At 43.2% G+C, this 24,042-nt stretch overlaps 4 protein-coding genes across 4 annotated transcripts; 2 read left to right on the top strand and 2 right to left on the bottom strand.

Annotated features, from left to right (window-relative positions):
- The first annotated feature begins 6 nt into the window (after positions 1–6).
- LOC148408642 (A disintegrin and metalloproteinase with thrombospondin motifs 2-like) lies at positions 7–12,382 on the top strand. The gene is made up of 25 exons (XM_088441540.1): positions 7–409; positions 1,582–1,961; positions 3,752–3,932; positions 4,016–4,116; positions 4,177–4,260; positions 5,098–5,181; positions 5,255–5,408; positions 5,522–5,627; positions 5,700–5,843; positions 6,053–6,185; positions 6,517–6,630; positions 6,709–6,854; positions 7,306–7,398; positions 7,746–7,828; positions 8,509–8,642; positions 8,824–8,947; positions 9,551–9,631; positions 9,709–9,872; positions 10,098–10,257; positions 10,325–10,457; positions 10,719–10,926; positions 11,002–11,134; positions 11,361–11,435; positions 11,514–11,625; positions 11,715–12,382. The coding sequence occupies exons 1-25, from the start codon at positions 340–342 to the stop codon at positions 12,250–12,252; spliced, it is 3,735 nt and encodes a 1,244-aa protein (XP_088297666.1). The 5' UTR covers positions 7–339; the 3' UTR covers positions 12,253–12,382.
- A 690-nt stretch (positions 12,383–13,072) lies between these two features.
- ndufa2 (NADH:ubiquinone oxidoreductase subunit A2) lies at positions 13,073–14,455 on the top strand. Its single transcript, XM_088441753.1, has 3 exons — positions 13,073–13,200; positions 13,838–13,944; positions 14,264–14,455. The coding sequence occupies exons 1-3, from the start codon at positions 13,097–13,099 to the stop codon at positions 14,353–14,355; spliced, it is 303 nt and encodes a 100-aa protein (XP_088297879.1). The 5' UTR covers positions 13,073–13,096; the 3' UTR covers positions 14,356–14,455.
- A 93-nt stretch (positions 14,456–14,548) lies between these two features.
- On the bottom strand, positions 14,549–16,089 carry rnasekb (ribonuclease, RNase K b). Its single transcript, XM_088441752.1, has 4 exons — positions 15,807–16,089; positions 15,114–15,196; positions 14,871–14,976; positions 14,549–14,792 (listed from the first exon to the last, which is right to left on the bottom strand). Exons 1-4 carry the CDS (start codon positions 15,882–15,884, stop codon positions 14,754–14,756), a joined length of 306 nt encoding a protein of 101 aa, XP_088297878.1. The 5' UTR covers positions 15,885–16,089; the 3' UTR covers positions 14,549–14,753.
- Positions 16,090–17,866: 1,777 nt separating this feature from the next.
- On the bottom strand, positions 17,867–22,186 carry cdx1b (caudal type homeobox 1 b). The gene is made up of 3 exons (XM_088441185.1): positions 21,069–22,186; positions 19,904–20,052; positions 17,867–19,295 (listed from the first exon to the last, which is right to left on the bottom strand). The coding sequence occupies exons 1-3, from the start codon at positions 21,610–21,612 to the stop codon at positions 19,125–19,127; spliced, it is 864 nt and encodes a 287-aa protein (XP_088297311.1). The 5' UTR covers positions 21,613–22,186; the 3' UTR covers positions 17,867–19,124.
- Positions 22,187–24,042: the final 1,856 nt, after the last annotated feature.

Below are 24,042 nucleotides of genomic sequence, written 5' to 3'. Positions count from 1 at the left end.
CTCCTCTCCCTCCCTCCTCCCACTCTCTGTGGAGGCGTGATGACCGATGGCATCACCCAGCTCCAGATCCTCTGATTGGCTACAGTGAAGAATCCATGCACACAAAGTTATTTTATCATGTTACTGTTTTCTCTCTGTCTGACTTGGCCCGCGTCGTCGTTGCAATACACACTATTTCCCTCTAACACACACACACATGCACACACACACATAAGAGAGTGTCTGGGTGGAGTCAAGAGTCAGGAGGACTTGCCTGTTGCATGAGTATGCACACATAGTGAGCTAGTCGCTGGGAAATGAAGACATGAGGAAGATTTGAACGCGTGAAGACATGAAGACATGGACTTGTTAGTGTGCGCAGTGTTCATCTTATTTGTACACGTCTCTGCCGTCAGCACCCACAGCGCAGGTACCCACAAATTGTTGGAATTCTACTCATTGTATTACCAATATTATGATTGATTGAACTTGATGCCTCCACATAATCAGAGTAGAACTACTGAATAAATAGGAGGGCTTCTGTAAATACATGTCCTTTTTTTTACAGTAGAAAGACTCTGTGCTTGCTTCATTCATTCATGTAAAGTGTAAATAAGATTATTGATTGGATGAATACGTCCTATAAGGTTATGTAAAGCTGTACGAATGTGTTGTGGAGTGTGCATATGTATTTAATTGGCATGTGATTTAAGCTTGCCTTAACTTGAAAAGTCTGACAAGAGGCTGGTCGGATTGTCGAGTATTTGCATATAGCAGTTTAGTTTAATTCTCCACAAGCCAAGACAGCATAAATAATAGTCATCACAGGCGTACCAGTGGTATCTCCAGTCGTCTTCTGTAAAAACCGAGATGGAGTCGTCATGGAGTTTAAGAAGTTTCCATGCCGCAAATCACGTGCTGGAAAGTATGCCTGTGACAGCTGGGAAAGTTATCAATGAGCTGATTGATTGTGTTTGTCATTTCAAAAAGTCTTCCTAGAGCAATGACATGAAGGATTGCGTGGCTCATTTTAAAAGTCAACATTTGCCAATCTTGTGGTGGATTGTGTTTCTCAATTTAATAAAAGGGGTTAATTAACCAACAAGGGTTATGGTGTGCATTGTATTAGTCATTTTGAAAGTCAAAATTGTTCCGTTACGTGATGGATTGTTTTTCTCATTTTATGATCAGTAAGATAAAGGATTGTCTTAGTAATTTTTATCCATAATTGACCAACGAGGTGAAGGATTGAGTTGCTTATTTTTAATTTTGAGAGATCAGTGCCTTGATGGATTGTCAATAGGATGGATTGTGTTTCTCATTTTAAAAAAGGTATCATCGAGCACTGTAGTGGAGATATGTTTCTCATTTTTAGTCAGTATTGATCAGAAACAATATGGATTGCTTTTTGCTCTATAAAAGGTCATGATTGATCAATGATGAAGGATTGTGTTACTCTTTCTTTGCATGATTGGTCAGTGAGGTGAGAGATTATGTTTCTCATTATAAAAAAATATCATCTGCCATCAATTGTGAAGGATTGTGTTTCTCAATTTTTCGCAAAATGATCATGCAATGAGGCAATGACTTGTCTTTTCTCAGATTCGCCCCATGAGGTTTTATCCAAGTTCAGTGTGGTTCGTCCAATCAGAACCGACTCTCAGGGCCACTTCCTGTCGGCGTCAGTCTCCGCCCACCCCCCACACCGCAGCAAAAGACACGCCCCCTGGAACAAGACATCATGGAGGTCGGGAACGGACTTGGAGTCGGAACTCTTCTACAACGTGACGGTGTTTGGGCAGGACCTGCACCTGAGACTGCGTGCCAATCGCCGTCTGGTGGCCCCACACGCCACCATGGAGTGGTGGGAGGAGTCAGGACGCATGCGCTCAGAGCCAATCGAAGACACCGGCTGCTTCTACATAGGGAGCGTGTCCAACATGGAGGACACGGCTGTTGCTCTTAGCAACTGTGATGGACTGGTGGGTGCCGCCTCTCACACTCTCAAAAGCAATATTTGAAGAGTAGGGATTGTCATTCTTTGGACATTATCAGGTGTGCTGCAGCAAATGATTCGGTTTTGCTCCAATGGTCCGGAAATTATGCTTGAGCCACACCAAATAACGTCTCTAGACCTCTGGTTCTTAACCTTTGTTGGAGGTATGGAACCTCTCAAATTTCTCAAAAACATTCACAGAATTCTTGGGAAGTGAAAAACTACATTTTGTATGAAATCGTTTTTATGGAAGCACACACACTAACAGACTGTATGGCCAGATCTCTATCGAACCCCTCAAACTAAGTCATCAAACCCAGGGGTTCGATCAAACCCAGGTCAAGAACCACTGACCTCGACGTACGGTATGTTGGCGGGTCGAAAAATGAAATGTCCTTCCACTAGATTGCAGAAGGCTCAATGAAGCTGTGAGCACACCTATTGGACTTCAGCCAATAGAAGAAAAGCAGTTTGACCCAATAGGCCCAGTTTTTACCCAAAGTGCACATGTAAAAAATTTTTGGATGTGATCATCTATTTTCTTTAGTAAAGCATTGAACTCCGCCATATTGTTTGCATTGTATTTTCTGTGTTTGTTGGCTAAGTGAAGACTGGGAGACAATGGAATCAAAATATCAGATAGCTGTAACATGTATGGACTTAGAGAGGAGAGCGAAAGAGCAACGTCTGTAAAAAGCAGCAGCCACGTGCACACTGGCTGCACTGGTGGCGCATGGAGACTTTTTCATCGTTCTGACTGCTCCGAGTGCAGCTGTGATGGGATCCAGATGTTGTGGAAAGATGAGACTTGTTGAAAGGAATGAGCTGCACAAACACTCGCACGGGAAGGATTTCTCTTCCCTCATACTTTTGCACACCCTCTTATTTTGAAGCATATGTCTTATTTGCAAACGTCCTGTTGCTCCCAACGCCTTCCTGTTCTGTTCTGCACCAACCACGATCCTTCATCCACTGTGTCTGAACTAGCAGATTCTCCAGACACTCAATGGACATTTAATAGAAATGTAGACCCTCAGTTGACCTTCAGTACATTCACAGTAAATCTTACGTTCACCTTTAGGAAATATTCAGTAGGTCTTTATGTAGATTAGAGCAGAGATTCATGGGATCGTTAAGGGTCATTTTGTAGCGCTTCAGAAAATAATTTTTCAGTATATTTTTGGTAAAACATTAATGGAGCTTCAGTAGGTCTACAGTAGAATTTAAGGAGATATCCATTAGGTCCTGAGATTATTTTCTGTGGATATTTTGTAGAAATTCTGTAGCTCTTTAGTAAAATCCTCTGTTGATCTTCAGTAAATCTCCAGTAGACCCTCAGTAAGCATAGTTTCTATCAACCCTCAGTAAAGCTTCAGTAGGGAAACAGTAGATCTCCTTGACAACGCCAGTAAGTCGTAGATTGACATTCTCGCGAGCGTCAGAGGTTATTCTCTAGAGTTAATAAAACTCTCACAAAGCTTTACAGCAGAATTTCAGTGAACCATTTCATTCTTTATAGCTCATTTTATCTGAGTACACACAAATCGGATATTCCCTAAATTTTTAATGAACCCTCAGTGGATCTTTAGAAGACCTTTGGTAAAACTCCAATACTGATGCAAGTACCATTAAATGTTCTTCTTCAGTAATCATAGATTCTTAGTCAATATCCAGAAGACTTTGACTAGATCCTCAAAAGGTCTTTATTAAATGATGATATAGCTCATAGAGCTTCTGTTGATTTCCTGAAGATTGTATATATGTTTGTGTTGGCAGGCTGGAATGATCCGAACGAATGAGGAGGAGTTTTTCATTGAGCCATTACACCGCTGGAAGCTGGAGGGCAAGGTTAAAGATGTGAACAATGATGGAGGACAGCAACACATTGTTTATCCAGCATCTGCTATCATCAAGTCCAGACAACAGGCAGTCAATGGAACTGCAGATTTCCTGCGAGGTCTGTAGAATTCTTCCTTGTAGTCATACAGTCTCATGATATCATCTGTTGAGGTTCCCTCAGGATCTTTACGGTGTCCTCAGGACCTCTGTTTGGTTCCTTGGATTCACTGAGGTCCAAGCCTGTCTCAGGCAGGCAGCGGCGGCGGCGCTATATCGAAGATGCAGATATGTTCAACATGGAGGTAAGGAAAGTCACATGGTCCTTTGCAACCAGTTACAGAACTCACCCGACTGCTCTGCAGGTCCTGCTGGCCGTGGATTATTCCATACTCCTATTCCACGGACAACAACACATCCAGAAATATCTCATGACCCTGATGAACATCGTAAGTGGACACACCAGAGGTGTGAATAAGTCACATTTGTCTCAAACGTTCAAGTCCCAAGACCCAAGTTTTTTTGGCAAATTTCAAGCAGCTCAAGTTTAGTTCTGTTTGATGAGCAAGGCATCAGGGAATCTAAAGTCTGTTGGTACTTGCTACTTGGGATAAGAGAAGATAACACGAGTGACTCTCAAGGGGCTTCAATTTTCTGAATTAGCAAAATTCACAGTGGCAAAACACAAAGTGCTCCATAATGAAAACTGTATTGCATGAGGACTACGAAATTTGGGATTGAGTTCACGCTTTACAATCGTCTCAGTGTTGGTCACTCGTCCCACACCATCTAAAAAGACAGAACACACTTTCTCCAATAGAGTCGCTAAAGAATTTTGTGATAAATTAGAAACCCACCAAAAATCTGCATTCGGCGATTGGTCAGCTCAACTGTGAGGTTAGCATAGTTCACCTGTGGATTTCAGTGTTCAACGTTGTGGTTGTTGTGGATTTTATCTTGTTGCCATGGTCTTTTTTTGGATTTGAAATGATCCTCGTACTCAAATCGAATAATCTTGGGCGTTCCCTTCATATTTGCTTCATTAAGTCCTCCTTGTGCATACTGGTTGCCAAGGTTTGCACGCCCAAAAATAACATTTCTTATAAAAACAAAACATGTGGTGCCCTACATAGCTTGATAAATTAGTGTCTTGAATCTGAATGTATTCCAGCCATGTGACCGGAGTCTCACGCAACAGATTTTAAAATAAAACTCAGAACTTATGGTTGAGGAGAAAACAGAAAAGTTGAAGCAATTCTTTCAAATTCGGGACTGGAATCTTGCAGGTTAACGAGATCTATCAAGACCAGTCCCTTGGTGCCAACATCAACATTGTTCTGGTGCGAATCATCATGCTGTCTGCAGCCAAGGTACAATTTAGATTCCCCTGCCCGAATATCATCAATCATCAACAGTGGGGACACTCACAGGTCTTCCGCACAGTCCCAGGAACTCATCTCATTGGGCAATGCCCAGAAAAGTCTGGAGAACGTCTGTGGCTGGTCTTACTTCCAGCAAAGGGAGCAAAACCCTAACCAGCAGCATGACCATCTGGTCTACCTGAGCAGACGAGAGTTTGGACCGTCCGGCATGCTGGGTAAAAACACTAGCGTCAAGATACTATGCTGATATGACCTACTAGTCTTACTTTTATAACAAGTTTGAACACTACTAGCATAATACCGCCGCTAATAGTAGCACTCTATGCAGGCTACGCTCCTATCACGGGAATGTGTAGGATGCACCAGAGCTGTGTTTTGGTCTTCGAGGACGGTTTCTCGACAGCCTTCGTGGCAGCGCACGAAATTGGACACGTGTGAGGCACACAAACATGCAAGCACAACAAAGACCTTATGAGCATTAGCCTCAGCCGCATGTTCCTGCTCAGGTTGGGAATGAAGCACGACGGCGAGGCCAACGAGTGTGATGACGACGTGTCCCTGGGGAGCATCATGTCACCACAGGTGGAGGCCACGTTTTACCGCTACCACTGGTCCAGATGCAGCTGGAGCGAGTTGCACAAATACCTCCAGTAAGACTGCAGCACACTGTCTTCTGTCTGTCCTCTCACCATCCAAATTTGTTCAATTTTTCCAGCTCCCTATCCACTTTGCCTCTCCTTCTCCACATTTCCTATTTCCTTGTACATGTCTCGTCTTTTTCCTGTCCACATTGTCTTCTTTTCTTGTCCATTTCCTACGCTGTTCCTGAGTCCCGAGTGTTTTGTCTACCCCTGGTTAGCACTTACGATTGTCTCCGAGATGACCCGTTCAACCCCAACTGGCCAGCTCCGCCCCTTTTGCCAGGGTTTGAGTACTCCATGGAGCAGCAGTGCAGCTTTGACTTTGGTCCGGGATATGGAACTTGTAAGGCTGTAAGTCTTTACTTTGGCCTTTTCCGCTTGTTTGACTTGTGAAAATTTGTTCTTGTTGTTTTCTTGTTCTTAAAGTGGTCTTTGCTGATGTAATGATTCTTTAGTTGTTGGTCTTGATGTTGTCACTATCAATGATGTGATAGCTGATGTTCTGTAGCTTTAGTTTTTAATGTTGTTTGGTACAGTTGCGGTCATCTTCGTTGTTTTGTTGTGGTTGTTGAGGCAGCGTCCTCTCTACCATCCGCTTTTGTCTCTTTATTAGGAACAACTGTGCTGGTCTCTTTATTTGGAAGGTGTTGATCCACGCTTGTCTGCTTGATGTTCTTGTCAGTATCCCAACCCGCACCCTTGCCAGCAGCTGTATTGCAGCCACCACAACCATCCTATGTCCTGCAGTGTCAAGAAAAGTCCGCCTTTAGACGGGACACCTTGCGGGCCCGGCATGGTGAGTTGCCCCTCCGCCACTGTTCACCGGTGCTCTGAATGAATCCGTCTCCATGCCGCATGTCTCCATCTTCCTCAGCACTGCTTCAAAGGCTTTTGCATCACTTTGACGGTCAACCTCCTGAGACAAGATGGCGGTTGGAGTTCGTGGAGTGCCTACACGGACTGCTCCAGGACCTGCGGAGTAGGCGTCCGCATCCGATCCAGGAACTGCGACAGCCCGCCGTGAGTGAGCTCCCCGTTGATACCCAAAGTCAAAAGCTCAGTTTTTAGTTTTTTCTCTCTAGTCACTGTACAGAGCACTATATATCATATGGAGACTTAGTCTATTCATTTGTGTCCACTATAATGGACACATGTTTCTGGTCTATATCTTTGAACTCATTGGAGATATCTCACTAAGTCATAATGTGCCTAGTAGAGGACATTCTGGTCTTTTCAATGACATCTCATGTTTGGGTGGCATGCAATTAATTTGTCCTGCTGGACATAATAGTGGACATAAATAAGTAGGCTGAGTCTTTGAAGAATATGCTAAGTTGGGTTTCTAAAATGATGTTGGGTGAACTTTTCAGTCAACTATCTTGTCCGCAATGTAAAATCCCAATTGAGTGGTTATGGAGCTGCGAATGAGTGAACATTAGAAATAAGACAGTCTTACTGTTGCTGTGTCCAGGCCAGCCAATGGGGGACGCACCTGCTTTGGAAACAGTTTTGAGTTCCAATTGTGCAACCACCAACAACAGTGCCCCCCCCTGACAGACTTTAGGTGAGTAAGATGCAAAATCCCCAAAATGGTGAAGTGAAATGAGCTGATGACTGTTACGAATTGGAGTGACTTGGCATAAACTGCAATAACCTGATGATTTTAAATGACCCAAAATAAAATGAAGTGACTTGAAATGACCTGAAAACAGAATTTACAATGAACAGCAATGATTTCGAATATCTGTAATATACTGGAAAGAATGTGGGTGACTTGCAAGAACTCGAATTGAAGACTTGCATGATTTAGAGCGACTTGCAATGGCTTGGCCTAACTTTTAATGACCTGGAATAACTTAAGAAGAATGTCCTGGAATGACTTGTAATGATTCGACATGTGGTGTCTTTCAGGGAGGAGCAGTGTAGCGCCTGGGATGACTTTTTTGAACATGAGGGGAAAAAACATCACTGGCTGCCTGTGGAACATGCTGACCGTAACTACATACACATGCGCACAGTCACACGTGCACACCCTCACACATACACACACAAAAACACACACACAATGTGATGAGCATGTCTGTGTGTGTGTGCACGTGCGTATGCATATACAGCACATGTTCAAGTCATTTACTTTGGTTGCGAGTCTGCTCTTTGAAGCCACAGACACGTGGAAGCTCAGATAGGACTCAGCCTCATGCTAGCAGTGTGAGACACTCAAATTATCCCACGCTAAATGTCTCACTCATTAAGTCTCGCTCAAAATTTCGCACAGTGTCTCACACTCAAATCTCCCACACCGTGTCTCATTCGTTACCGTATACCTCATTCTCATTGTCTCACTCGCACTGTCTTACCCACGATACTGAATGTCTCACGCTCTCCGTCTCACACACTCTCTCACGGTCACTTCTTGTCTCACTTGCCCTGTCTCTCTCCATGTCTCATTCACTACTGCATGTCTCATTCAGTATAATACTGTGTTATGCACCAAGTGTCTCATGCACCAAGTTTCGCTCAACATGCCTCACGGAGTATCTCCATCACAACTCTGTCTTAGTCACTATTTGATTCGTACTATCTTACGCACCACTCATTATGTCTCGACCAAGTTGTCTCACCTTGTCTCACTCCTGATGTGTGTCCATGTCTCACGGGGACCGTGTTCCCTCAGCTGACGAGCGGTGCAATCTTTTCTGCCGCTCCAACGAGACGGGGGCCTTGGTTTCCATGAAAAGAGCGGTGCACGATGGGACGCTATGCTCCTACGACGACGCCTACAGCGTGTGTGTGCGAGGAGAGTGTGAGGTCTTTATCTTCTCTAATCTCATGGTTATCTTAGAGTATACTTAAGATTTCATCACATCTCATTTTGGTCTGCTCTCTCTACTTGTTTCCTCTGCTCATTGCCTCATCATCTCATTTCCTTGCTTCCTTCCAAACATGCTTCCTTGTCTACATTCCTCCTCTTTTCCTGGCCTCGCTGCAGCACGTGGGCTGTGATGGCGAAATTGCCTCGGACCGCCAGGAGGACCGCTGCGGGGTGTGCGGTGGAGATCAGTCCCGCTGTCGTGTGGTCAAAGGAAACTTTAGTCGGAGTGCCAACAAAACTGGTGAATTTATTATCACAGAACGTTCACATTTTTCCTCGTGTCCTCTCTGATTGCATTTACTTTATTGTCTTCTTTGGAATCTCGAAATATCTTCAGTCCCTCTTTGGCATATAAGAGATAGGGCTAACTGCATGCAATAAACTTCTTTCCAAAATGGCTTTTTTTTACTAAAAATAATAATATGACATTATTAACAAATATGGATTGTTTGAATATTGTTGAATATTGTTTGATGCATGGATGATCTTTCTACTGCCTGAGTTTGAAGAATATGACTGCATTTGAATGCACCATATGTCTCGCCCTGGCATTAGCAGCTACTTGTGCTGTAAAATGACAGCAAAACTGACGAATAGTTTCTTAGCGTCCTTAATTTAGGGATTTGATATGAGACTCCACTGGTAGAGTGTTGATGTTGGTAGATATATAACATGATGGTAATAATTTGGGTCATGCTTATCTGAATGTAACCACCATTCCTATTGCCACTTCAATGCTATTGCATTGATGTCCATGTGTTATTTGGTGTGTTTATTTTGAAGTTGGCCTACGCTGCGCGTTGGTGTACATCACCTGCATTTTCACATCTGAGGTCATCTGTAGGTTACCTGAAGATCTTGGAGATTCCTCAAGGGGCACGACACCTCTTTGTGCAGGAGTTCAGGAGGACCCCTCACGTCCTTGGTAGAGTGTCCTCACCGTATCCCAAGCCCACACGTGTCCCGACCACCCCAATCAATTTGAGTTTGACGCTTGTTTAGCCGTGAAGAACCAGGAGAGCGGTCGGCTTTTCCTGAATGACGAGGACACGGAGCCCATGTCCCATACGTTTGTGGAGATGGGCGTGGCCTGGCGCTACACCCACAGCGAGGAGCGAGAGGTGCTGCAGACCGAGGGGCCCCTCAAATACGCCGTGGTCGTCATGGTGAGCACTCAACCTCCCATTCGCTCATCCTACAACACCAACACACAATCAAACACCGCTTTGCGGATTTCAAACTGATTTCAGGAGGTATAGGAGGAACAGTAGTTTTTTCTTTTCAAATTAGGAGTAAACTAAATGGAACATGCAGCAACCAGCTGCAAGTCAGTAACTTTGCTCTTTAGTGGTGCGAGGTTGACTAGAGAAGCATGACACTCTCTCCGTCAGCTTCGTTCCCACGGTGACGCCAAGGTGACCGTCTCCTACAAGTATGTGATCCAGGATCACATGCGCTCTTCGCTGGAATCCAACCTGGTGCAGGAGGACGCCATCTTTTACGAGTGGGCGCTCAAGCAGTGGTCTGTGTGCTCCAAGTCATGTGGAGGAGGTACGGCGCCACACGCTTGCCGTGGGAACGGGACACGGGTTTGACTCCCGTCTCCTTTGGTCACCAGGGAAACAGTACACTCGCTTCGGATGCAGACGGAAGGCCGACGGTGTGATGGTTCAGAGAACCTTCTGCTCCAATATCAGAAAACCTCGAGCAATCACACGCAGCTGCAACCTCGATGTCTGCAGCCCGCCACGGTAACGTCAGATGGTTGTTATGGTCTGTGAGATGAAAACTGTTGCTATTCCTGCTAACTATTTATTATCTTCCATACATATGAATCTTTAAGTGGTTCGGAATCGCGATTAGCATTAGCATGTTTACGATTACTATTCAAGGTCAACAAACGCTATCTACCATTTAGTTCATACACTCAACTGCTCTTTGGGGTCATTGTTATTGTAGCGTCCAATCGGTTATGTACACACTGAGCATTCCCTGTGCTTGCAAACAATCAGTTGGATGACCGGTGGCTGGGAGGCCTGCAGCGCCTCCTGTGGACAAAGTGGGTGGCAGCGACGTTGGGTGGGCTGCCAGCTGGTCTCCGTCAGCGGGCGCCGACTTTCAGTCAACAGCGACCTCTGCCAAGATGACCGGCCGGACGCCAAGCGGCCCTGCAACCGCTTTCAGTGCCCAGCGGTGTGGCGGGCTGGGCCCTGGACGCGGGTAAGGGGGGCGGGTCTGGGATTGGGGGTTGGGGTCAAATTCAGGGGCGAAAGTGACGCAGCTTCTGTGGTGCAGTGTTCCGTCACCTGTGGCAACGGCACTCAAGAGCGTCATGTGGCCTGCGTTGGGCCAGAAGGATCCTCGGGGAACTGCAGCCGGCTAGCTTCACCCATCACCAACCGCACGTGCCGCGCGCCCCCGTGTGGCGGTAAGCTAAAATCACATGCCTCATGTCCTTAACAGTGGTACCTTGATTTCAGTTTCTCTGACTTTTCACGGTGCTTCAAATAAGTCAATAAGACCACAAATCGATTTTAACAGACTGTTGTAATTTCAAGTTTAACTAAAATAAAATCTTACTGTAACTCAAATGGCACAAATATATTGTACCTCCATTTATGGAGAGCCACACGAAATTTGTTTTTCCCGTGCAGGTGAACCGAAGAACTTCATGGTCCAATGGCTTTCCAGATCCAGTACGGATGTCCCGCCGGGGAAGACCACCTCAAGTACTGTTGACCCCTCCCACGTGGTCTTGCTCTACCTGTTGTCCTCCGCTGTCGTGACCACCGATATTGTTTCTGCAGGGCAGCGTTGCCGTGGCGACCGCTCAGCGTTTTGTCGCATGGAGTCGCTGAGTCGCAACTGCGCCAACTTCGGATACAGACAAATGTGCTGCAAGTCTTGCAGCAACTTCAGGTGACCCGCAACCGCTTTCATACATATTAATTAAGTATCTTAAGTTTGTCGTCTATTTTCATATAATTCCACATGCTTTGTTTTTTTAGCATGTCCACCACAGTGACGCCACAATCAAGTCCCTCCCCCACCAGCAATGCTTGGACCCTGACTCCGCCCCCCAGCACAACCGACTTCATTTATGTGGATTACGATGACGACGATGAGTATTCTGGCTCCAAAGCTGCGACCGAGCTCGTCACTCCTACATCCGTGCTGCCGTTTATCCTCACACAACCCTCGCCAACTGTAACATCGGTTGTCATGGTAACCGCCACAGCTCAACCATCCCTGACTTTGTCCCCCGGGACCGTCGGTGACGTTACCACCCCCAGCCGGAGCAGCCACGCTGCTGCCGGACATCAGTCCTCCTTTCTGTCCACATCTCGGAAGGTGGCAAAGGACTCGGGGGGTGAGGTTTCCTACGGCATTGTGGGATTGGACCCTGACGGCACGAGGGGCCCGCAGAGCCATTTTGTGCCCCGGGTGGCCCCTGTCCGGGAGCGGACCCAAAACAAACGCATCCAGAAGCTTCTGAACGAAAAGCTGCGGAGACCCAGTCGTCGCCGAAAACATGGTGCCTTGTAGGACGTGTTGTTTGCGTTTTTGTTTCCGTTCGGCCTTGGAAGGCGTCCGTCGTTTGCTGTGCTTCATGTTGTTTGTCTGAGCCCAATATTGCAACGTCCCAGCTCTTAAAATAAAGCTCGGTTCGAGAGGGTTTCATGCAATAAGTTTCTTCTTGCCATTGTCTATCTATCTATCTATCTATCTATCTATCTATCTATCTATCTATCTATCTATCTATCTATCTATCTATCCATCCATCCATCCATCCATCCATCCATCCATCCATCCATCCATCCACCCACCCATTGAGACAGACAGACACAAAACATAATTCCATACGTATTTCGATACATGAAATGTGAAATGATTCAAGTACGGTACACAATAAAGTTCTCCAATGCACTCATCTGTTAAGTCAAAACCGATTTTGAAACCTGTTTTTGTTAAATCCATCACTATAGTGCACTCTGATTTGCAAATTAAATGTGATTCAAGTTTACTTACAAAGCTTGTAAATCAATTGGTTTCCAAAGCAAATTAATTTTCGGGTTGAAATGAACTGAAATATCATTCATGTGTCCTAATGGCACAAAAATATCGACAGATCTACATCTGCATCATAGATGCGTCATACAGACGCAACTAACCTGCATTTTAATTGTGGATACCAATAATATATCTGAAATGTTCTTTTTGACTCCGTTGCAAATATCTGCAACGCATATACAGGTAAAAAAAACAAATAAACAAACAAACAAAAAAACACGCTGTGAACTTTTTCCTCCTGATTTCTAGTTCGTACTTCTGGACTAAATTTTATGGCAATTGAGCCTGTCACTTCCGGTGCAATCCAAAATAAACCAAGATGGCGGCCGCCGTAGTACGAGGTCTGGGCTCCGCTTTGGGCAAAAATCTCCGTGAAATCCGAATCCACGTCTGCCAAACGTCGGCCGCCAGCAAGGGGGCCAGGTGAGCCTCAAAATACGCCACCGGTAATGTTATCACGGATACACAACGGCCAAAAATCTGCTGTCCTCACTGTCCTGTTAGCATTTAGCTAGCTGTTGCTAAATGCTAACGTTAAAGACGCAACCGTCACAAATTTAAGAGATGAATAGAAACGATGGATCTTCCATAAAACATAGCGTTAAACGTCATCATTTTAAAATGAAAATGTTATTCTTTTGCACAAGTGTTACAATGTTGGTGTATCCTCAGCCCCGGCTATCAAAATTCGTTTTTAATTTACCTGTTTTGTCAGAAAATATTGAACTCTTTTGGTAATCGATTAGCCATTGTGAGATCTTAATTATTCCAAATCTTCAGAAGTTTCGCCCCAAAACGTTACATTGGCATGATTTTTGTCGTCGTCCATCAAAGAAAGAAGACTGCTTAGATTCAAAATAAGACATCTGCAAAACATGAGCAACATTTTTGTCGAATTTCTGACTGGGACAAAACCAGAACTAAATCATTGTTTTTATTACTGTATGATATTAAAAGAAAGCTTGAGCAAACATGTATGGATGTTTTAATTCAATATAAGTGGGTTAAAACTTCAAAATGAACCGATGAAAGTGCACTCATTCCTCTTGTTGATTTCCAGAGACTTTGTGGAGCAGCACTACGTGGACCTGAAGCGGGCCAATGCAAACTTCCCCATCCTGGTCCGAGAATGTTCTGGAGTTGAGGCCCGGCTGTGGGCCCGTTATGGTGAGTGGCAACAAGAAATTCTGTTTGGAATAAGATGGATTCATGTGCCCCTAAGTGTTTGTGCTGCATTAAAAAAAAGAGAAATCTTTACAATTTCTTCAAGCTCCTTAGGTTCTTGTGATTTGTGTTGTTTTGAATTTGAATTTGAATTGAATTGTCATTCATAGCTATGACATTTCAAAGTAAAATGAACCCTTCAAATATTCCAATATTTTACAATATTAAATACATCATTTTTAATATGATCTTAATGAAACCCAGATGGGCCAGGCGCAAAATAGTGCATTGACGCTGTCCATGTTGTCGTGTTTACTGACAGATTTGGGGAAGGAGCGCAGTGTCTCTCTGGACAACATGTCTGTCGATCAGGTGGCCCAAAGTCTGCACACACTGGTTCAGTCCAAGCCATGATACTTGTGAAAATCTTGACCCCCCGTCATGTATTGATGTAAGAAAAAAAAAACAAAGCTTGTTGGAATTAATGTAAAATGATTAAAATATGGTTAACTAAGTTGGATTCGTTACTAGACAGAATAATCCCCACCAAAAAATGAGTCTGACAGGCATAGCCGCCACGTTTTTCCTGAAAGTATTTGATGCCAAATGGTCTTTTGTCACTTTTATTTCCACACAACATCCAAGCAACTTTTATTTTGACAACCACATTTCCTGTCACACGTTTCTACTTGCGGAAAGGAACACTGAGAAGGTCACAACAGAGGAACGACGACATGAACACAAAACGTTTCAACGTGAAATAAATCATGAGGCTTCCCTCCTTCACGGGGAAGTGGGCGGGGCCAGCCGCCTTAGGTCACCATGTACTCCTGCCGTTTGTTGAGTCGAACCTGACACCACATATGGATGGATATGTTAATGAATTGTCGTAGCTGAATGTAGTCAATTTACAAAAAATGTTGTCAAACCTGGCAGAGCGAGACGGCGCCCACCGCCACGTAGACGCCGGCCGCAATGAAGCAGTTGATGCCCACTTGGCTGTACAGACTGTAGATGTTCTGAGGAGGGTGTTGACTGCGGGAAGACATACGCAATGAGGTCACTTCCTGTTAGAAGGGCAAATGGCCTTCTTGCACATCGCACCCTTCTGAATTCCAGACTACATTCATGTAAATAGCCACGTATAAAAGTATAAGAGTGGCAGCACTGACTCATTGCGGATGTCCTCCTCTGTGAATGGAACGTCCTCGATGAGCACGGCCGACTTGGCGCTGAAGAAGATTCCCAGCATCGCCTGCGATGACAACCAACGCTTGCGTGACCATCTCAAATTTGGACCGCAGTTTTAACAAAACGTTAATCTATTTAACATTAACAAATCAACATGTCATCCATCAAACCCCCATTTGATTTAGAATTAGTCACAAAAATAATTCACACGCTTGACATTTGTTAAAACCTCTACCTAAAAATTGTAAACGAAATCCCAATGAAATACGTCCTTTTTTATCCATATATTTTTAGCCGGAAGTCGTGCTTTTATTCTGGCACTTCCTTATTCTGAATAGTCACGTGAAGAGTGGGGGAGGATTTGGGGGAGGAGGGTGTCACATGATCACAGTACATCCATTTTCCTTATCCGCATAGAATACCGTATTTCTTCTCTGACACGATGATACAACATATTATTTCGTCTCATTTATATTCGTTTGATGTCACCCTGAAGCACGATTTGTATTTAGGAACGCAAGAAACATTGATCATTTATTCTACGTTGTGTTTTGGCTCCATCTACATTGTGGATTGGAGCGTCGACACGATCTTGACTTTCATTCGCCGTTGTCACATTTCTTTCTCACCACACATACACCAAGACAAAAAGACGAGAAGCTTTGTTGTCTTACCAACATGATGACGCCCCAGATGCTGATGACAATTCCGCACGCGGCCATTTTAGGGCCGCAGAAGAGCAACGACGGCATCCTTCGCGCTCAACAGTCAAAAACGACGAATGTTGCAATTTTGGCCCTTCGACAACAAAAGCTGCCGAGGAAGAAAGGAAGACAGATGACGCTTACTTAGCCTGCCTCACGCCAGGCTTGTTTCAGCTGATCTCTGCGAGCTCGGCTAAACTCGGCAAACCTCGGCCGTCACTTGGTTCTTCCACTTCCGTTTCTCTTAATGGCGCACTACCGCCACCTTTTGGTGTGGAAAGCGCAAACAAGGACTCCCATTGTCACCTTGCGAGTCTTCTGCCGTTTGCCTTTATTTCAACGTACTTCTCGTACATTTATGTAGACCACAAATTTATCTATCGTTTTAATAAATTGGTAAATTTTCACAAGATTTGACGCCCTGCAAGATTTCACATTCCCAATGAGCGAGGCATCTCTTTTTCCAATTAAACACGTCAAATTCTTTTTGTGCAGTCGAGCCCCGTTAGTCAGGTATATAGCTTGCAATAATATAAAATAGATTTGTGTAATAATAAAATAAAATAGACTTGCTTGTTTTTCCTGTAGTGGGGAGGACTATCGACAGGAGGCGCTAAGACTCTTGTCTTCAATCATAAGTTTACGTTTGGAACACTGTACAACACTCGTCAAACTTGCGAAATGTTACTGTTAATAATACATATTAACACGTTAGTCAGGTTGCAACACACACATATTTATACTAACGCACACATTATGCCTACAAACGTCATATGTTCATGCTAAATTATAGGCATTATATTTAGTATTCACTAGTCACGCTCATTGCATACCTTTCAGATTGCACCGACTTCCTGATGATGTATGACCTCTGAACCTTCAGGCAAAAACTCACTTTTTTCCCACAGCCTATGTGAAATTCATCAACAGCAGCCATAAAATTGCGACTGTACGTTGTGTGTTTGTGTATGTGTGTGTGAGAGATCTAATGATTAACTTTTACAAGCGGCGTGGGCCCCAGAGAAGCGGACATTTTGTTTGTGCTCACTTTCTTTCTCAACAAATTCATGCTTTGTGCTCTCTATTTTTTGGCTTTCATCCGAGCGGTAACCATGGTAATAAAGAAATCATGATTTCATGTATGAATAGCGTCATGTTAATTAAAATTCATTCATATTGTCATAAACGACTATGTTGTAAATGTATCATAAACATGTTGTAAACATGCCATAAATGCGTATAAAGAAGTTCTAAATACATGGAAGTGTCATTAATGTGTGTTCATGTCGTAAATGTGTGTATAAGTATGTCCTAAATGTGAATACATATCCCATAAACTATGCAATGAGTGTCCATTATGAATGTGTATTGATCATGTTTCTAATGTGATGGGTATTTCTTCATATGTCCCACACATATATAAATATACAGTACTGAACATTACCAATTGCTCATAAAAAAAATCCTACACATAATGAATGTATATGCAAATGTTCCAATTTGTATTAAATCATATAATTCGTCAATGAAGCAAACAATGCAAGAAAAAGTTCTTTGTGTTGGTCTTCTCTGGCTCTACAATGCCAGTGACCAATTGGCGCTCACATTAGCATGACAGATGATAGTTTTGAACCAATCAGGGATGAGAGGCCAGGACAAAGGATCTCGTACAGGTAGCCATTTTGTCTCGATGGCTTTAAATCTGCTGTGTGTGTCCTTGTTTTTGGTAATTAAATCCCAGGTTTTATTGCCTCACACTTGTGGGGATCATTTTGGTGGACCCCACAAGTTCAGACCTCTTACAGGCAAGACTTACTTCGAGGGTCAAATTTTGAGTTGGATGTTGGCCGTCAGGCTGTAGGTTAGGAAACGCATTATGTCAACGGGATGTCCCCACTATGACAGAAAAACGCCACATGTGTGTTTGTGTTAGAGAGAACGAGAAATGGAGAGGTCAGGTAAGTAAACATTGGTGTGTCTCCGTGGTGAAAAAAAAACTTTTATTGTCATCATCCTCAATAAAACTTTATGGTGGGCAGGGGAAACTCCGCCCACTTTGCTAGCTTGTTAGCCAGTACAGACATCCAAACGTTACCCAGGTAAGTCCCAATCAAACCTGCCACTCCTGTCCAAGTTCAAACACACCAACAAGGCCGCAAATCAAGGCTGTTCATCTCTTGCGCGCTCACACACACATGCGCTGATGATAGTCAGGTTTAAAGATATGAGAGGAGAAAAAATAGAGCTAAGAACAAAGGTTCTACACACACACACACACACACACACACACACACACACACACACACACACACACACACACACACACACTGCCTGTTGAGGTGTGGTGTCCAAAGAGCAAGCAACGATGGCTCCTGCTATCAGTGAGCGTGAGACTTGTGAGAGGTCATGTGACTTATTCCAAATAGAAAAATAACAGTAGTATGATGTTTTTTGTTACTTTTGATACGGAAAAAAATCTGATCATTGATTTACGGAGGCCTTTCACAAAGCAGATTGAGTTTGCGGTAACCAGGGGACCAATTGAGATAGAAATAAATTTGCTATTTGATTAATGCAAGTGCTTTTAAAACTCAAAAATGCTAATATTGCTTACAGTTGAGTAGCATTAGCATGCTAATATAGGTAACTGCATAGTGCTGTTGCAGTGCTAAATCTTCACAGTGTCAGTGAATGTTGCTGACATATTAGCAACACAATGTAGCCAACTGCTAGTCTAACATTCAGGGCACGTTTGCATCAGCATGCTAATGCAGCTAAAAGCTAGCCTCACTCGAGTAGCATCATCCAGCATCAGAATGCCATTAACGAGCTAAATTTGCTAAACGCTAACTCTATTGTTTCATACAATCCATTGGGCAAGGTAGCTCAGGTTGTGTCAAGTCTTCAATGATATTGGCATGCACACTTTCTAAATTCTTGTCCCACATTGAATATCATCAGCATGCTAACATAGCTAGCTTTTCAACACAATGTTATACAGCATCAGCATGTTAATGCCTCAACTCAAAAAAGTTAGGATGTCATCAAAGTTTCATAGTCGCATAACAGCAGCACACTAATTTAGCTATTACCTAGTCCAACATCAGGCTATCATTAGCGTGGTAATATAGCAACATGCTTGGCCCACTGCTAATTAGCATCAGCGTGCTAATGTCACGACCTATTATTTGTGTCCCATTGTCTTCCTCCTTGTTTGTGGTCATCATTACTGCATGTCTTTGCAGCGCTAAAGGAGGAGGACAGAAGAAAGAGCCCAGGAAACAAGGTTCAGAACTCTTCTTTGATGCTGATGGGCAGTGAGGATGGCGACACCAGGCCGCTGCTGCTGGTTACCATGGCGACACTGCTCGACGACGACGAGGCGGGCTGCTGCTGCTGTTGCTTTTTCTTGCTTATCTTGCGTTCCTTGGCGCGCCGGTTCTGGAACCAGATCTTCACCTAGAGGCCATCGGCATAAGTGGGTATTTTAACACACCTGTTCCCCAAATCACACCTGAGATCTTCTAGATCAGTGGTTCTCAACCTTTTATCGATGATGTAAATATTTTATTAGTCAAGTAACCCTTAACCAGTGCAAAGCATTTTTGGGTTAAAAAAAAGATTCACAACATGCCATCAGCGTCTGGTTTATTAAACTTAAGACCCTTTCAAATTTCATTTGTATTGGCCCACAATAAATAATCAACCTAAAGTGCCCTCTTTTGGATCATAGAAGTAACCTTTTATCAAAAAGAAATACTTTGAAATAACTTGTGTCCTCTTTTGGGATCATAGTAGAGATGTGTTCACGAAAATAAATCATTAACTTGACAGGTAACGAGTGGTGGCACATGACAAGTTGGGTCCAACCATTCAAGTATGGGGGAGAATAACGAAATGGAATAACCCACTGAACATAAAATTTGTTTTATTAACTTATATTTTCCTGAAACAATGAATTCAGAATTTTTTTAAAGGGTTTGCACCTTTTTTGTTTACTTAAAATCTTGATTACCCCTTGAAGTTCCTTCAAGTACCCCGGTTTGAGCACTGAGGGGTGCGCTCACCTGTCGCTCTGATAGGCTGAGGGCACTGGCAAGCTCCGCCTTCCTGCGGATGGTGATGTACTTGCTGTAGTGGAACTCTTTTTCCAGCTCCAGACGCTGGTGGTCCGTGTAGACCACCCTGTACTTGTCCTTCGTCCTCGTCTTCCCGTCTGTAATAGCACACTTCCGGTTAGCGTTTGGAATTCACGCTGTTCTACTTCCGGGTTGGTCTACTTCAGCTTTGCACTTGTCAGTGCGCAGTCCATCAGCTATGCGTTAGCGTGTATTTAGCATGCGGTGATTGACAATTAACGCTAAACACACAAGGTGACACTCACCAGCTCAAAATCAACAGATGTCTTGTTAAAAAGTCACAAGAAAACAAACACAATCAATTCTTCACCTGCTTCACCACACGAACACACAATCTTTGATAAGTGGACGTTGGATGCATGGGAAAATAGCATTAGCGTCATTTAATTAAATAACATTAGCTTCGTTTCATAATTATAAATACTGCATAATGTCGAACCAATTATGTCAACATGGGCCGAAAACATTCAGCTAAATTGTCGTATTTAGCCGATTATTTTAACTTTGGACTTGTATGCATTCTAATCATTTACAAAATATTTTTTAACACTGTATTTACAGCTGAGCCTGCTATTCACTGGCTACAATAGTGACATTTCTTAATAGTGACGTCTATTGAAATGTATTGGAAGGAAGCAAATGTTAATATGGTCATTATAAATGTAAAATGCAAAATTAATCGACCAAAACTTTATCTTTTTGGTTTTTTTTCTGCTAAAAAATTGCACCAGTCAAAAAATTATCATATCAGTCCCGTCCTTATATTATATTATCTCATCCCAAGACTATATCTTAACGATATAATCTCAATGTATAATATTAAAAATTATAATATCTAAACAGTAATTCTAACAAGAGTAATATCCAACAAGAACGATGATGTGGTTCAGTAATGTCAGTAATGTAAAATGTAACAAATATGAAAATTATACCGCGTGAAGGGCCTGCTTAGGGTTAGGGTTTATTATTTTAATGTTACTACACACACACACACACACACACACACACACACAAATTTATATATATATATATATATATATATATATATATATATATATATTTGGGCATTTGGGACGTGTTTTGTGATTCTTACTGGGGTTGGCTAGCGGTGTGGACGCGCGTCGAATCCACTCGTAGGCGTTCCTCCTCTGCGGGGAACCAGCCGAGCCTTGACCCCCGGGCACGTTGAGCGAGGCAGCCGCTCCCAGAAGCGGAGGCGGAGGCGGCGGCGGCGGTGGCTGCCCGGCGAACTCCGTAGAACCGTAGCCAAGGTTGGGGGCCCCGGCGGGGGCCACGCTGCTCCCCGGGGGCCCAGCGGCGGCGGCTGCTGCTGCAACCGCTGCCACGTAGTGGTGCGCGGCCCAGTCGTCCCGGGCGGGCTGCGGCGGGTAAGCAGGGTTCCAGCCGCCCCCGGCCCCGCCTGGCGCGCTCTGCTGAGCCTGGTGGGGATCGGATCCCAGGCCGTGGGGATGCGGATGCGGATGCGGGTGCGGGTGATAGCCCGCGAAGTCCGAGTACTGCGCCGCGCCAGGCACCGGAAAGTTCTGCGGGCTGAGGCCGAGGCCCGGGTGCCTGCCGACGGGGTTCTGGTGGTACATGGGGGGATCCTTGTCCAGTTGCAAGTAGCTCACGTACATTTTGGACGGAGGGGGCGGGGGCGCTTGCTTGATCTGCGCGAAGTCCGAGTCCGTGTGCGGGTGTCCACCTGCTGCCCCCCCACTCTCCTCTGTGGCCCGTTATAAGGCGGCACAGTCACGTGGTTTACTTTATTGCTCTCACCTGCCCCCGCCTTCCGCGCCTCTTCCTCCTCCTTACCTTTAGCATCCGCACAAACTCCCGAAAACCAACCGATCATAATCTGATGTTAAAACCTGTCATTTTTCTTTTTAAGGAACCTCCGTCAAACTACCGCGACCTTGTTCTAAAATCTAAAGTATCTTGATCAAGACTTGATTGATGCGCACATGCACACGAATAATACAACTAACTATAGTTATTTACTTATTTATGAAACGCTGTCAAGCGATTGATTTTTAGCCAAATAATCGCAAAATTTGTCCGTGGTTAACCTTCATTTTTAATTCTTATTTTTTTTTGTTTGCTTTTTGTACAGTGAGCCGTCGGCCATTTTTAAGTAAAACTACGTATATAATAATCAATCCTCTCTTTCTTTGTGCAGGTGTTCAGCTGCAGTCTGAATGCAGCAAGCGACGGAAAGTGAGTAGAACTGAGTTAACGTGAGTCATTTTTTTAATGCTTTATAAATTTTCTTTAACCACAAAGTTAACGCTTTAACGTAAAGTTCATAACTTTTTAACATAAATTCAGTTGCGTATTTTGAACCAAAAGCCGCATTCATTTTTCGATATAAAAATAAAATTTACATTATTACAATGATCATGTGCTGCAACGTATTTTTTTAATATAAGTACACGAACAGAGAAGAAATCTCATGAAAAGTTGCATTCCGACAAGTTGATAAATTATTCATTTGGCAGGAATCCTGTTCATGCGTTTGCCACTAATTCAAAAGGTTATAAAATAGTTTTAACTAATTGGTTTTTATTGAATTGAATGAATTACGGTCAATCGGTGTATCATATCCATCATTCAAATTCCAATGAGACAGTTTTTTTTGTAAATGTAATTCTCGTTCGTTTTGAATTCTCATGTTTTGAAAAGCGTTACCTACGATCAACACACAAAAGAAAGCTTCTTTTTTTTATTTGTTTGTTTTTCAATATATTGTCTCATCTGTAACGTTTGACTCGCGGAGTTAATTTATCATTCTGAAATAAACTGAGGAGGTTAACGGAAAAGCAGCAACATACTGACATGCAAAAGCCAACATTTTCACACTTCAATTCAGGATTTCAGAGTTTCACGAAAAGGGGACAAAAAAACAAAACAAAACAAAAATAAAACAACAACGACGTGAAGCTTTCTGGACGCGCTTGTTGCTTTTGGGGCGTGTGAAATTGTGCGACTGGTCGTCGTCGACATTTTATGGATTTACGAGTCGGTCTTTATTGTTTTACACTCATGACTTTTCTTTGTGGAAGGCTGCAGCATGTGTCAGTGGTGCAATTCATTTTGGACTTCAAAGGAAAGCGTCGAATTAAGAATCCATCCATCCATTTTCCAGAGTCGCTTATCCTCACAAGGGTCGTCTCAATTTCTAAAGGCTGATCTACTATATTGTCTTTGAGGTGAAATAAAGGGCTCATGATGGTATTTAACGAGCCAACTGCCGGCAAAAAAGTGGTGATTAGTCGATTAATTAAAAAAAGCTAATTATTCGACTATTTGAAGAAGCGACAGCTCAAATCTAAGGCAAATAAACCGATCAACAAAACAATGCAAAAATATAAGTGAACAACATCCATAAACAATGCAGTGTAAGGTATTATTTCTTTTTTTGACACTCTAGCTCTGAATATTGAACATTTCATAAAGGAATGGAAAATATTTAAACTTTTTTCAACTTCATCATAATTTTAATGACAGAAATCAAAATAATAATCATTGCAATTTATGGATATAGAAGTCCAAGACAATTGTAATTTCAATCTTGAAAATGTATGAGTGGTTGCTTTTTTTTTTTTTTTTTACCAGACCTGAAACCAACACAGAACTCCCGAGTAGGAATACCAGCTGCTTTTGATGCACGTCCGCATGCCCCCCCCCCCCCCCCCATGACAATGACATAACTAAGAAAGGCAATAAAATTTCAGAAAACTATTTGCCTTCTGTTGCCAACTGCTATGCTATCAGTTGCTTTTACGAATACACTGAAAAAAACGATGAACTTGGAATTAAATTTGCTCACTTTTATTTCATGCATTAAATAAAACCATGTTTCCGGACACCTCTTATGAAGTTTATTGTTCATTTATTTAAAACGTGTCGAAAATTTAAATGGTTTAATCATGTCTAACCATTTGAAAAGACTTAAATTAAACACACCATATTTTTAAGCGTACCAGTTTCTTGAAATAAAGCCAGCCAGGTATGTCTTTCCAAAACAGATACTTGGTATCGCCCAATCCTATTATTATAAACGAACC

Source organism: Hippichthys cyanospilos, chromosome 18 (genome assembly GCF_059441005.1).
Source record: "Hippichthys cyanospilos isolate Australia breed blue-spotted pipefish chromosome 18, RoL_Hcya_1.0, whole genome shotgun sequence".
Classification (NCBI taxonomy): domain Eukaryota; kingdom Metazoa; phylum Chordata; class Actinopteri; order Syngnathiformes; family Syngnathidae; genus Hippichthys; species Hippichthys cyanospilos.
Note: the sequence above shows the minus strand (reverse complement) of the source record. Positions and strands in the feature narration are given on the sequence as shown.